The 12,333-nt window shown below is 46.8% G+C and overlaps 3 protein-coding genes across 3 annotated transcripts; 2 read left to right on the forward strand and 1 right to left on the reverse strand.

Annotated features, from left to right (window-relative positions):
• Positions 1 to 1,311: 1,311 nt before the first annotated feature.
• On the forward strand, positions 1,312 to 1,900 carry PtA15_15A416 (uncharacterized protein; the record flags this gene model as incomplete). Its single annotated transcript, XM_053163620.1, has 3 exons — positions 1,312 to 1,438; positions 1,543 to 1,679; positions 1,778 to 1,900. The coding sequence occupies 3 exons, from the start codon at positions 1,312 to 1,314 to the stop codon at positions 1,898 to 1,900; spliced, it is 387 nt and encodes a 128-aa protein (XP_053027577.1).
• Positions 1,901 to 2,300: 400 nt separating this feature from the next.
• PtA15_15A417 (uncharacterized protein) lies at positions 2,301 to 3,386 on the reverse strand (the record flags this gene model as incomplete). Its single annotated transcript, XM_053163621.1, has 5 exons — positions 2,301 to 2,537; positions 2,840 to 2,988; positions 3,063 to 3,101; positions 3,175 to 3,255; positions 3,338 to 3,386. The coding sequence occupies 5 exons, from the start codon at positions 3,384 to 3,386 to the stop codon at positions 2,301 to 2,303; spliced, it is 555 nt and encodes a 184-aa protein (XP_053027578.1).
• A 91-nt stretch (positions 3,387 to 3,477) lies between these two features.
• On the forward strand, positions 3,478 to 7,092 carry PtA15_15A418 (uncharacterized protein; the record flags this gene model as incomplete). The annotated part of the gene is made up of 6 exons (XM_053163622.1): positions 3,478 to 3,543; positions 3,661 to 4,271; positions 4,344 to 4,639; positions 4,728 to 5,573; positions 5,663 to 5,892; positions 5,986 to 7,092. 6 exons carry the CDS (start codon positions 3,478 to 3,480, stop codon positions 7,090 to 7,092), a joined length of 3,156 nt encoding a protein of 1,051 aa, XP_053027579.1.
• Between the last annotated feature and the right edge of the window lie 5,241 nt (positions 7,093 to 12,333).

The raw sequence follows: 12,333 nt of genomic DNA on the forward strand, positions 1-12,333 counted from the left end.
AAAGAGGATAAATCCCACCTTTCTTCTCAAACCCCGGACCCCCGCCTTTTTTTTCGACACCCCTACATCATCTTTCCCACCACCTCACACTAACTTCGAGCGAATTTTTGTACACCGCCCGCCATGCTAGAAAATACCTCCCGCTCAACAGTAATATCAAGCAGTCAAGACTCAACCCAGAGGAGTCCCTCCCGGTCGACAGCCATATAAGGCAGTTGGCCGGGAGCAGTACCTCCCGGTCGACAACCACATACATACAAGAGCCGACCGGGAGGAGTCCCTCCCAGTCAACAGCCATATAAGGCAGTTGACCGGGAGCAGTACCTCCCGGTCGACAACAACATACATACAAGAGTTGACCGGGAGGAACCGGGAGGAGTCCCTCCCGGTTGACAGCCATATCGAGCAGTCATCCGGGAGGGACTGGAGCAGTAGTACAGTACCTCCCGGTCGACAGCCATATAAGGCAGTCGACCGGGAGCAGTACCTCAAGGTTGACAGCCATATAAGGCAGTCGACCAGGAGCAGTACCTCCCGGTCGACAACCACATACATACAAGAGTTGACCAGGAGGAGTCCCTCCCGGCCGACAGCCATATCAAGCAGTCATCCGGGAGGGACTTCTCCCGGTCGACTGCCTTATATGGCTGTCGACAGGGAAAGTCCCTCCCGGTCGACAGCAATTAGAGTAGTCGGAATTGTTGCAGTTTGAGCTAATTTGAAACTGCTGATGAAAAAAAAAAATGTACAAGAAAGTCCGATGAGGTCAGATCAACTTGTGGTTGCGTGGGGGGGAAGGAGCTGGTCCTTCGGGGACCCCAAAGGCATGGGACAAAACATGTTAAAACTGATAATCATTTCCAGGTCTTGTTCTCCTGGGTTCAAATGCAGGAAGTTCCTCTTTCTGGGGGTCTCAATGTAGAACCTCCAGGAATTATTTTTTGGCTGTGTTTTGGTTTTCCTGGAGTTTGGACCTGGAACGCTTCCTGGATCAATTTTGAAGCCCCCTAATGTAGTCACGCTGCCCTTTACCGTCAGGGTACAGCCTGCACGGCTGGTAAGGCGCGCCAACTTTTTTTCTTCGACTGCTTGCATTCAACCATCTCTCTACAAAATCCCACTGGTTATCTGCCAAGTTTAACTGCCTATTCCCATCCTCCCAACCTTTCATCATTCCCAACACTACTGAGATCGCTTTTCTATCCAGATTTACTTAACGGTGTCTACTGCTTCACCAAAAACCATTTGGTCCCTTGCTCCGTTGTATATCTTACACATCAGTCCTCGCCCGTCACATCCTCGCTACACATCATGATGTGGGTTTACTGTCCAATGGCACTCATGTTTCTCACATACGTCTGGGGTTGCAACTCAGACGCGGCACTTGTCTGCTTTTCGCCGAATGCCTACAACGACGCTTCTCAAAAACCGATTTTAGGTATGCATTTCCTCCTCACTGGTGTAAAAATTTATACTCCACGCGAGTGACCTAACCTGGAACTTGTATGAACTGTTTGTTCAACCTTTGTTCTAAAATTAAAGTGCAGTTTCCACCGAAAAATGCGGACTGCTACGTTAATTACCCCACTGTGGAGGCGAACATAGGGTTTGGAGACATGGGTAAAAATGCTCCATGGCGCGCACGATGCTGTTTGACAGCTCAGTTGGCTAAACTGAAGGTGAGCATGTGTGGTGGCCGGTAGCAGCACCAAAATCTATTTTCAATTAATCGTGGGACTAACCAAAGCTTTCAATCATGCCATCACCTCCAATTTAGCATCTCCCTTCATACGATTCAACCAAACCCTTCTATATCCCTAAGCACTGGCTCACTTATGGCCGGACGCTTTTAGATCCGCCAAGCCAGGGTGTGGGCTCCCCACCACCAGTCTGTTTTTAAACTTCTTCGTTTGGAAATCACTGTACACGTGGTTGATTCCTTATTCCAACGGTAAAATTTGAAAAACTGTTCGTTCAATTGGGGGGCTTCAAAAACTTGCCGGCTCCTTCACCTTTTGTGCATAGTGTAAACCCCTTCTGTTCAAATCAAGTTCGACTTGCCATGTATCCTCATGTACTCATGCCTCTCAGTTTTCCTCATGTGAATCATTCTTGCAGCATTTTTGATGTCTCACATTGGATACCTGTAGAATTTTAGAGCCCGCACATTTGGATAATGAGCCAAAACCGGCATGTTGGCGGTCATCAGCATGGAGAGATCTGGATCTCTCCTCCAGCTCTGGTTGTGAAACAGATGGGGCTGGACTCTTGGCTTGTCAAGAAATATCGATCTGGCATGGTTATGATGAGACGTAGCCCACGTAGCTGACTGGCCAGGGAGGAACTGGAGCTTTATGTTCGTCGTAACATCCAACAATTTGGTTGCCCGTGGGCGGTGAGATAGCCCTTCCATTGGAAGTTCCAACCATTTGCGACTTGCACATTCGACTCGGTTCGACTTCGAGGCTGAGCCGTATCATGCATGCCACTTCAACAATTTGTCGAGGGTGGATGGGCGGTTTGTACTGGCAAGACTTCTGATCTGCCGGAGATGTGGTAAAAAGTATTAGGGGGCTTCAAAATTGATCCAGTTGAAGTGTGGATTAGGAATCAGCATAGACGCGGTTATTCGAGAAACACTCAGCTCCCTAAGTGCCGACGGCGGCTGGGCTTTGGCCGGTCTAGCGGAAGTGGGCGGCTCGGGTGTTCGTTGCGCTCACCATGAATTGATCCGTATTAAGCCCGCTTGCCTTGAACCCATCCCCTGTTGGTCTATGGTATCTGGACACTCCTACTTCCAACCCCCTGCCGGAACTATCTGTGTGTGGTTTAGACAGACCAGGCTCGCAGTAGAAGTTCTGTCCGGGGAATGAACCTTGGAGAACCTCGAACTCCTGCCGGTGTCCTTCATGATCGCGCCCATCGTTGGACTGGGGAACTCGAAGTCATTTCCTGCTTCTGCGTTCGAATCGATCGAGGACGATTGAGCTGATCGGACGCCCGTCCTCCGACGTACTCTTCAATCTGATTTCCTCTCCGGAGGCCAAAGTGTGACGGCCAACACAGTCTGAGACCTCCGACGAGATGAACATATCGGAGCTCTGGAGGGCGCGTTGATTGGCGGGATGGAGGGAGTTGCAACAGCAAGGCTAAAAAATTATGTACACAAAATACTGATCGTCGCCAGGTAGTTCTTGTTCCTCTGGACGTTTCTTTGCGTGTCACTGTCAGCCTGCTGTCTCTGTGAGGCTTCAGCTGCAATTTCCGGATAAAAGTAGGTTTCAGTTCGTTTGTTAGTAGTTGTTTGTGCTTTTGTTGTGGATGTGTTTGTATGCACTGGTCGTTTGGAGTATGCGCAGTTGGGGATCCCTTTTCCGATGGAGCATCGGATATGACGGGCTGGAGCTTTCCAGCTGCAACCACCTGCAAACTGAAAATTGCCAGAACCGGTCAACAGCATCCTCCGCCGAGCTTCCCATGTTCTCGACCGAGACGCCCCCTCAGGCAAGAAGGAAATCGTTCAAGGCATTCACCACCCAGCTCGTCAATCCCCTCCACAGGGTCCAGCAGCAGCACCACCCCCTCCAGCCACCACTACCACCCTCCATGCCAGACCGCACCGACCATCGCCAACCAGACAGCAGCACCGCCCCGCAACAGCCTCAGCCCCAGCAGCATCTGCCCCCATCCGCCTCCCTCATCTTGGGCCAAACCTCAAAGGTCAACCCCCGCCTGCCCCGGCCCAGCTCGTCCGCCATCACCCTCAGCTCGGTGCCCTACAGCTACGCCTACGGTGCAGCCGGCTCCCCTCCCCAGCTTGCTTCCAAGAAAACCTCCAACTCGGCCCAAACCGTCGACACAACCGACTCAATCAGCCCCCGCAGTCGTAGCTCGCGTGGCCGCCAACCGGCCCTTCATCCAGACGACATGTCCATCGCTAGCGTGTCCTCCGATAAGAACGGTCCCGAACCCGCACAGATACGCTACGCCCGGCTCAACCAACGCCTCCAGAATACCGGCTCGGCCCACGCGCCCTCCCAACCGCCACCCCCCAAGGTCATCGTACCCAAACCCAAATCAACCCATCTCAACGATACCTCCGTCAACATCGCATCCGCCTTTGAACGCGCCCAGATGGCCTCGCGCTCAAACGCCCCCCAGAGCTCTAATACTCAAGATCGAAACCCCCTCCAACAGAACAGTCATCATTTTACCCGCCCCGAAAACCTCCAGCCCTCCTACAACCGCCCAATCCCGAGCACCTCAAACCAGCAAGATGATCAATATACCACTAGTGAACTCAACCAAAGCCAGCAAGCAAACAAGAAGCGCAAGAAGCCCAGGCGGTCCATCGATCCCAGCTACAAGTATCGACCGGGCGACTCGGCCTCAAGCGACAGCGAGGCTGGCGAAGGAATAGCCGACAAGCGTCTCCGACGTGAGAAGAAGGCTCGTCTCGAACAAGAGAAACAGGAACATCAGTCTGGTACTGCCAAGAAGCGGACAGTCTCCAAACGAAGAAGAACAAACTCCCGTCGATCGAATGGCTCGGATGATCTGACGGATAGTGACGAAGATACCGGCCCAGGTATTGCTGCAACACGTGGCCGGAGAATACCCAAAGAGAATCAACCAGGCAGTAAGCCCGTTTTTTTTTTTTTTTTTTTTTTTTTTGCTTGATATGTTGCATTAGTAACAATTTTTCTTTCCACTTCTGGTACATTCAGATGCTTCAGCAGGAGAAAATGTCAACCGCAGGCACAAAGACGGGTCCCGCAAGAAGGACACCAACCAGAGGACCGACAGTCGATCGGACATGAACGACGACGATGGCTCTGAAGTAGAACCTACCCGCCCCAAAAGACAAGCTGTCCAGAGTCTAGACAACGATGCCACCCCTCATGCCAGAAAGCAACAACCATCAGCTACCTACTTTCTCTCCGATCCCGAAGCCTCTATGCCCCCCGAGGAGTCTGCGCGCAATCAGTCGTACGACCAAGAGCATACGGTAGGTACCACCGAGAGTAGTCGCTCGGCATTGAGGCTCAGTGGCGATAGCTACGACTTTGCTGAGGAGGAACGGATTGTCAAAGCGCTTGGGAAGCAACAAACCCGACAACAGCATCCCCTAGCCACCGAAACTTCGATTGGCGACGGCTCAACTTCTGACCATCATCGACAGGAATCATCTCCCAATTTCGGCTGGGCTGGCTCGAGTCGTGAACGGATCCGATCCGATGATCATGCTTGTCGGAGCGATTCCGGGATGAGAGAGATCGAAGAAATCATCGCCTCAAGTCGCCAGACTGCCCATTCAAAGCCCGAAAAACCTCGGGTCCTTCCACTGCCGATCCCTCATCAAAAGACCTCCATCCCGACAATCATCGAAGAGAGCGAACATGAATTGCGCAAACAGCCAGATACCTTGTTATTCAACTCGATCCCAGAAAGTCTGGGTACGAAGTGGGGTAAACAGTTAATATCACTCCTATCCCACCTCTTCAGAGCTGAGTTTTGGAACCGTTTTACCTGGCTCGTCTTAATGGGTTCTGTTGCATTGGCTCTTCTAATCAGTTAAGCTTCACCCACCTTTCAATTCTACGCCGTGACTGCACGTCTTTCTCAGATTACTGACTGATCCTCACTTCCTCATCATTTGTAGACTCTCTTAAGACAGGCGATATCAGTTTTCCGTTACTCTCCCTATTTTCATCAAAGCGAGCCTCATCGACCTTTTCTGCGCCCACAGCAGAAATTCAGAACCTAGCTGAACTGATAGAAAGATTAAAGAGTCTCGAATCTGCCGTCACTACGATCTCTGTAGAACAACGACAAGATTCGAAAAATCTCCAACAGAGTCTAGTTCGAGACAAGATAGAGTTGGATTACAAAGTCGGAAAATTGGAGTTGAAGCTGGAAGAGGAAGAGAAAGTACGAGGCAGTTTGGAAGATAAGGTGCAGAGGAAGGTTGACCAAGGCGTCAAGGGTTTGAGGACCGATTTGGAGAGCGTGATAATCGGGCATCGACATGATCATGGGCAACTCGAGAAGATCAAACAGACCGTTGAAGGACTCGGCGGACGACTTGAGTCGTTGGATAATTCGAACGCCAACTCAGTCACCAGAGACGAGGCCCGCGTGATGATCGAACAGGTGTGGTCAGTCAAGGGACGGGACGGCTCATCGGTCGATCTAGAGAAATTGAAACAGTCAGTTTTGAAGTCCATCGACCAGGAGGGATACGTGACCAAGGCACAGATTGGTAAGCTCTTGGAGAGCGAACTTCAAGTGATGGGGACGGGCTTCGAGCACCAACTGGACTCGAAACTAGAGAAGATCCGCCAAGAACTTCAAGCCCCCCGTTCACGGACGCGGAACCTGGACGGCTCCGTTAGTGGGGAAGTGATGGAGAGCGTGCAGGGAATGATCGAGGAAGCGATCGAGCGATACTCGCAGGACGAGATCGGCAAGCGAGACTTTGCGCTGTACAGCGGCGGGGCGCGAGTGATCCCGCAACTGACCTCGAACACATACGAGATCTCGGTCAAGAGCTGGAGTCAAAAATTCATCGGGCTGGTCACGGGTGCCGACTCGGTGATCCGAGGCCGGGGACCGATCACTGCCCTGAGTCCGGAGGTCGAGCTGGGCAAGTGCTGGCCGATCGCCGGGCCCCAGGGCCATCTCGCCGTCTACCTCTCCCGCAAGATCCTCGTGACGGAGGTGTCGATCGAGCACGTCTCGAAATCGTTGGCTTACGAGCTCGACTCGGCCCCTAGAGAGATCGAGGTCTGGTCGATCGAGGACTCGACTAAGCTACTCGATGTCGTCTACGATCCCAACCTCCCCGCCAGGATCCAGACCTTCAAGGTCCCCGCTCACCTCAACTACGTCTCCGCTCCTTCGGAGAACCAGCTCGATACTGGTGCTTCGGAAAACGGGGCCCCAACCGATGCGGCCAGCACCGCCCAAACTCCCGTCCTCAGACAAGGCATCCTATTCAAAATCAAATCCAACCATGGCAATCCTTACTATACTTGCGTTTACAGGTTCAGAGTCCACGGCTTGATGGAATCCGAATTGAATCTCAAATAACCTCAAGCCACCCTTCTCCTTTCCTTCCCCAATCCCCCCCCCCCCCCCCCCCCCCTCCCCTCCCCAGTTCCTCTGATCCCTCTATCGTTGCTTCAAATTCTTTTTGGCGGAACGGAGTCTCAACTCGACTAGAAACATATATTGATAGTCGCGACTTTTCTGCACCATCTATCTATCTCATCCCTTCTTGCATACGAGTGTGTGGGTGTGTGTATGTAAGTGCACGTCCATCCACTCCGGCCTACTCCGGCCTTGATCATCGATATCCTCTCATCTTCATCATTCCTCACCTTCCTCTTAGTTTTTTCCTTTGGTTTGAAGTCAGTCAGTCACACTCCCTCAGTTTGAGCCTTTTTTTAGTTGTTTGCTTGTTTCCGGTTTTACCTGGTATCTTTTGTTTCGACATATATACATACACTCTCTTTCTTTGTTTCCTGTTGCTTGTCAATACAAACATGTGTTTCTCTTGTCGCTCTCTGCCTATATACTCAAGAGTCCTTGGCTCTCCAGATCCTGGTATTTTGTTTTGTTGCCTTTGCTTGTGTTCTCATTTCTTCTCAAACACACCATCATTGCCCCACCTCCGGATCCTCTCTTGTCTGTTTTTTTGTGTCTTTTGGTCCTCTTGTACCGCTACATGGTTACTTATCTCGGGATCCTTCACCTTGGGCTACTGATCTCGCGGTCCTCCACCTATTGGTTACTCTTTCATTACCAATGTGGGAAAAAATTAAAACAAGAAGCATAAACAGGGGGAAAACCAACATCTCCGCGCTCAAAGTTTCCTCTTCTTGTTTCTCTCACATTACGTATCTGCTTTTCCTCCACACTGGTCTGTCAATCTTTGGATTCCCAATCCCATGACATACATTACCCTATAAAAACATACTAAAAAAACCCGTCTTGTTAATTAGGATGTGTTGAAACTATTACTAAAAAAAATACAATTTTTGTCTATGGTGTTCAAAGTTGGTTTGCATAATTTTATGCATGCATAAATCATAAAATCATAAAAATATTTTGGTGAGGAAATTTTGTATTACATAATCAGACAGTCATATCCCCTGCAAAAAAGATTTTATGATTTTATGATTTATGCATGCATAAAATTATGCAAACCAACTTTGAACACCATAATCTTGTGTACTTGTATGTGTGTGTTCAGAGTAAAACATCCGTATGTTTAAATATTCAGAGGGCTGCAAGTTTCTTTGTGCCTCCACCAGGGGAGATATGTTCCCACTCCCCAGGGAGTGCCAGAGCTGAATTTGATGTGAGTTTTGGTCGGATGTGAGCCTGATGTGCATCAGTAACTCATCCCTAGATGAATTGAAGTGGATGCAGAAGTGAGTCAAAAGGCGGTCAGAATTGATTTGGGAGTCAACACAATGTTGTGTAGAATTCTTTTGTTTTCTAGGTACAACTAGAGGAAAAAATATGATGAAATGATATTTCACCCAAGTCCAACTCATCAATTGCTCCTGTTTGATGATGTCAAAGGATAGGAAAGCAAAATTGCCATTCTTGAATGTAATTCCTGTAAAAAAAAATGAGTTTCTTGTAATTCACATTATATGCCCTCATGTACAAAATTAAAGTAAAAGTCAACTTGGTATTATTGGGTTTAGAATTCCAGAATGTGGTAATGTTGCAGTAAAATTAGTGAAACCCATTTTCTTGGAAATGCTGTAATTAATTTGAATTTGGCTAAAAAAATGGTGATAAACTATTGTATTGGGGTGAAAGTCTGAGGTAAGTCAAGGTTGGATTGCAGTGCCGTCCCAGTTTGGCCACATATCCTGGCCTCTTCACAAAAATGATTGTGTGATTTTTTGTTTTTTTTTTGCTTTTCAAAATCCACATGTGCACATGCAAGTGAACTTTTTTGAACTTTGCTAATAGTCACCCTAATGTACGCGCGTACATTGAGGTGGAAATATCACAGGATGTGCCTTTAACAGCCACATGAAAAGTAAAAACTTTGTGTTGAGACACCAATTGTCCCCCTGATGTACGCGAGTGCATGATGATGAGGGGGACAATATGACATACTGCGCCTTTCACATCCCCATGAAAAGGACACACTGGTCATGGAGCCAAGAAAGGCCTATATTTTGGATGAGTTCTGGATGAATTCCAGATGAGTTCTGGATTATTCCTTGGCAAGTTATGGTTTATTTCAGGATGATTTCCAACTGATTTCAAGCTGACTTCCAGTCTTGTTCATACCTATTCAATATTTCTTTACCAAAGGCCTCCAGCACAGTTATGGAAAAAAGTTACGGTAAGGCACTCCTTGGGGAGTGGGAACATATCTCCCCTGGTGCTTGTGCCAATCTTCCATGCACTGGGGTCCGATGATCTTTGAAGCAGTGATTTTACAGTTGTTGCCAACTGGAATGAGACTGCCCTGCCTCCTCCCAACATGCTTCAGCTGAGCACGACTGACACATAACTTTGTGGAATATCTTCAAAAGTATTTCTGAAGCTTAACCAAACATAACACTGTTTTACAATGGTGATTTTTTTCCTGGCAGTCCTATTCAATTTTGGAACAATTGTATGTAATATACACCTGGCCAGGTATGTCTATGTATCACACATGAATATCATTACTTCCCTTGCATCTATCTTATCTTGTCAGAAGTCTCTCTGGGTTCAAAACACCCCCTCCTGGGGGGATATGCTTGGGTGTAAACACAAGGTTCAAGGGGTGGCAGAAAGTACTTCTTTTCAGGAAGCTTTCTTATTGTTTTTTTTTTTTTTTTTCTTTTGGAAGCTTATCCTTCATCTTCTGAAACTCCCAAGACCTACCTCATAGATATAGCATAATTTTTTGTTGGATCTTCAAAATTGGATGTATGCTACATTTTACATGGCCAATCATAATTTTCATAAATAGGGTTTTTTTAGAAAAGTAAAATTTCATTTTGAAAACATTGAATGTAGATTCATGTTTAAGCCAGTTTGACAAGCTTTAGCATTTCAGTTTATTCAATTTAAGCCTAACTATAAACCCTGATAAAACAATACACAATCCTCTCCAAGGGTGGCAAACATTGCATTTTTTGTGGGTCAAGTCATCCCAAACTTCCTGTCCTCATTGAAATTGATGTAGCCTGGCCCTCATAAAAAACTTTATAGTATAGTATAAAGGACTGTGTTGAGTGGCACTGAGAAAGATGAAATAAACCACACCATTCATAAGCAACTGAGTTCTTGCAAGCAAATATTGGGCAGAGGGGCAATGGTGATTAGAGAAGTTGGGGAAGTTATTTCTTCTACAAGCCTAGAGGCTGAGCAGCATGGAATAAATTGATGAGAAGAGGTGGCAAGTGATTTGAAGCTACCTTAAGCCATTATCCCAGCCACTTTACAAAAAGTGGTGGAACTTCCTGATGACTGTAAAGGGGCCATTGTTATTCAAGGGGAGCATTTCAAGATTCCTACTTGGGTTTAAGATGTTACTTAAGGTCACCTCATTTCTTTCATGATGGAATGGGCTTCCCTACCAATCTACTTACTGGAAAACCTGCCACAAATCCTCTTTTGCTAGAGCTGGCACTTCACACCCAGGAACCCGTGGCGGGTGCAGGTAGTGGTACCAGCCTGAATTTCCACCCATACTGGACACCTGCACCTGCACCTGCACCCACCTGTAGGTACCTATTACCTGCCAATATGTCCTAGGGGCCAGCTACATTCATTAAAGTTGGTATTCACACACGGGTATCTGTGGCGGGTCCGGGTACCTTCCTGAATTTGTGCCCAGAGTGGACACCCACACCCGCCACCAGCGGGTACCTGCGCACTCCCACGGGTACCTGCGCACTCCCAAGGGTACCTGTGCACTCCCACGGGTACCCGGTATCTGAACACGAGTACTAGGGGCCTGCTCTATATTTTTATTTAGAGACCCACATTTGAACCTTGGAAGCCACACAACACAAGAGCTGAGGGGAAAGTGAAAAATTCAATTTATAAATAGTGGGCCGGCTAATGAATTGCTAGCAACCAACAAATCTTAGGCCCAGGACCATCTACTGTGCCATATCTATTTTTTTTTGTGTAATCTGATGATTCTTACTTCAATAATTGAGTTCTCACCAATATATGCACCACTCCAATTTACAAAATTTATCACACTCATTTATTATGACAAGCAAACCCTGTTCCTGAAAACATGAAACTCTGAAGATTTTTCACACAGCTTTTTTGGTTGTTACAGCTTCACTTGCACAGATAGAAAAAATTTAACTCATACAGAAAGAAAATATGCTGCAGCTCAGCTTCAGAAAAATATTTTTTCTACCAAAGCAAATTTTTGAATTGTAAGAGCACTATAAATTAAGTGGGCTATGTGGCAAGGTGTTTGTTCCATAGTGCCAGATCCAATTTCCTCAAATATATACTTCCTTGACCAAATATGCTTTTCTGTCAACTATTCAATTCAGCTCTAGCATGGCATATTCTATATTTCATCAACTCTTTGGTTCTTCTCAGTGTGACCAATGTCACATCAATAGAATTTCCTGTTACATCAAGAAAGGCTGTAAATTTTCCTGAAAAGTCTATTCCACCAAACACAGTTGGAAGATTCTCAAAATCCACTACAGCAGAAAGCAATGACTCTGTTGAACCTAAGTTGAAAGAAATCAACAACCCCAACAAGATACAAATTCACACCAATCCTGTGGACAAAGGAGAAAAACCCTCTGGAAATATACAAATACAAAGCCTCTCTGGAAAATCTCGTGAGGATAAAATGATTGGACTGGAAGATATCTTTGGTAAAAAGTTACCAAAGAAACTTCGCAACCCTGGCAACTATAAAATGATGGAAAAGAAATACATGTTAAAGCCATTTGAAATTGAACAACTTTCCAGTTGGAACACTTCAGGTCTGAATATTTGGTGGATTGCTGCTGTTTCTAACAGTATATGTATAGAAGACAAAAGGCCACATAAAGATATTTTATATGAGCCTGATGAATATACTTACAATTCTTTGGAAGAGATTTGGAGAAATTCTGTGTCAACAATGATTCAAGAAGAAAATGTAATCCGGGGAATGATAGGGGAGTTTGAAGGTACCAGGAGGATAAATACATTCCGCAATCAGCTTTATTTATCATACAATTGCTAAAAGATTCACAGAGCTCAAGCCAAAATTCTGCAATGAAGGTCCACTGGAAGAATACAAAAAAAAGCTTGATTTCAAATTATTTAAAAAACAATTTT

Source organism: Puccinia triticina, chromosome 15A (assembly GCF_026914185.1).
Source record: "Puccinia triticina chromosome 15A, complete sequence".
Lineage (NCBI taxonomy): Eukaryota > Fungi > Basidiomycota > Pucciniomycetes > Pucciniales > Pucciniaceae > Puccinia > Puccinia triticina.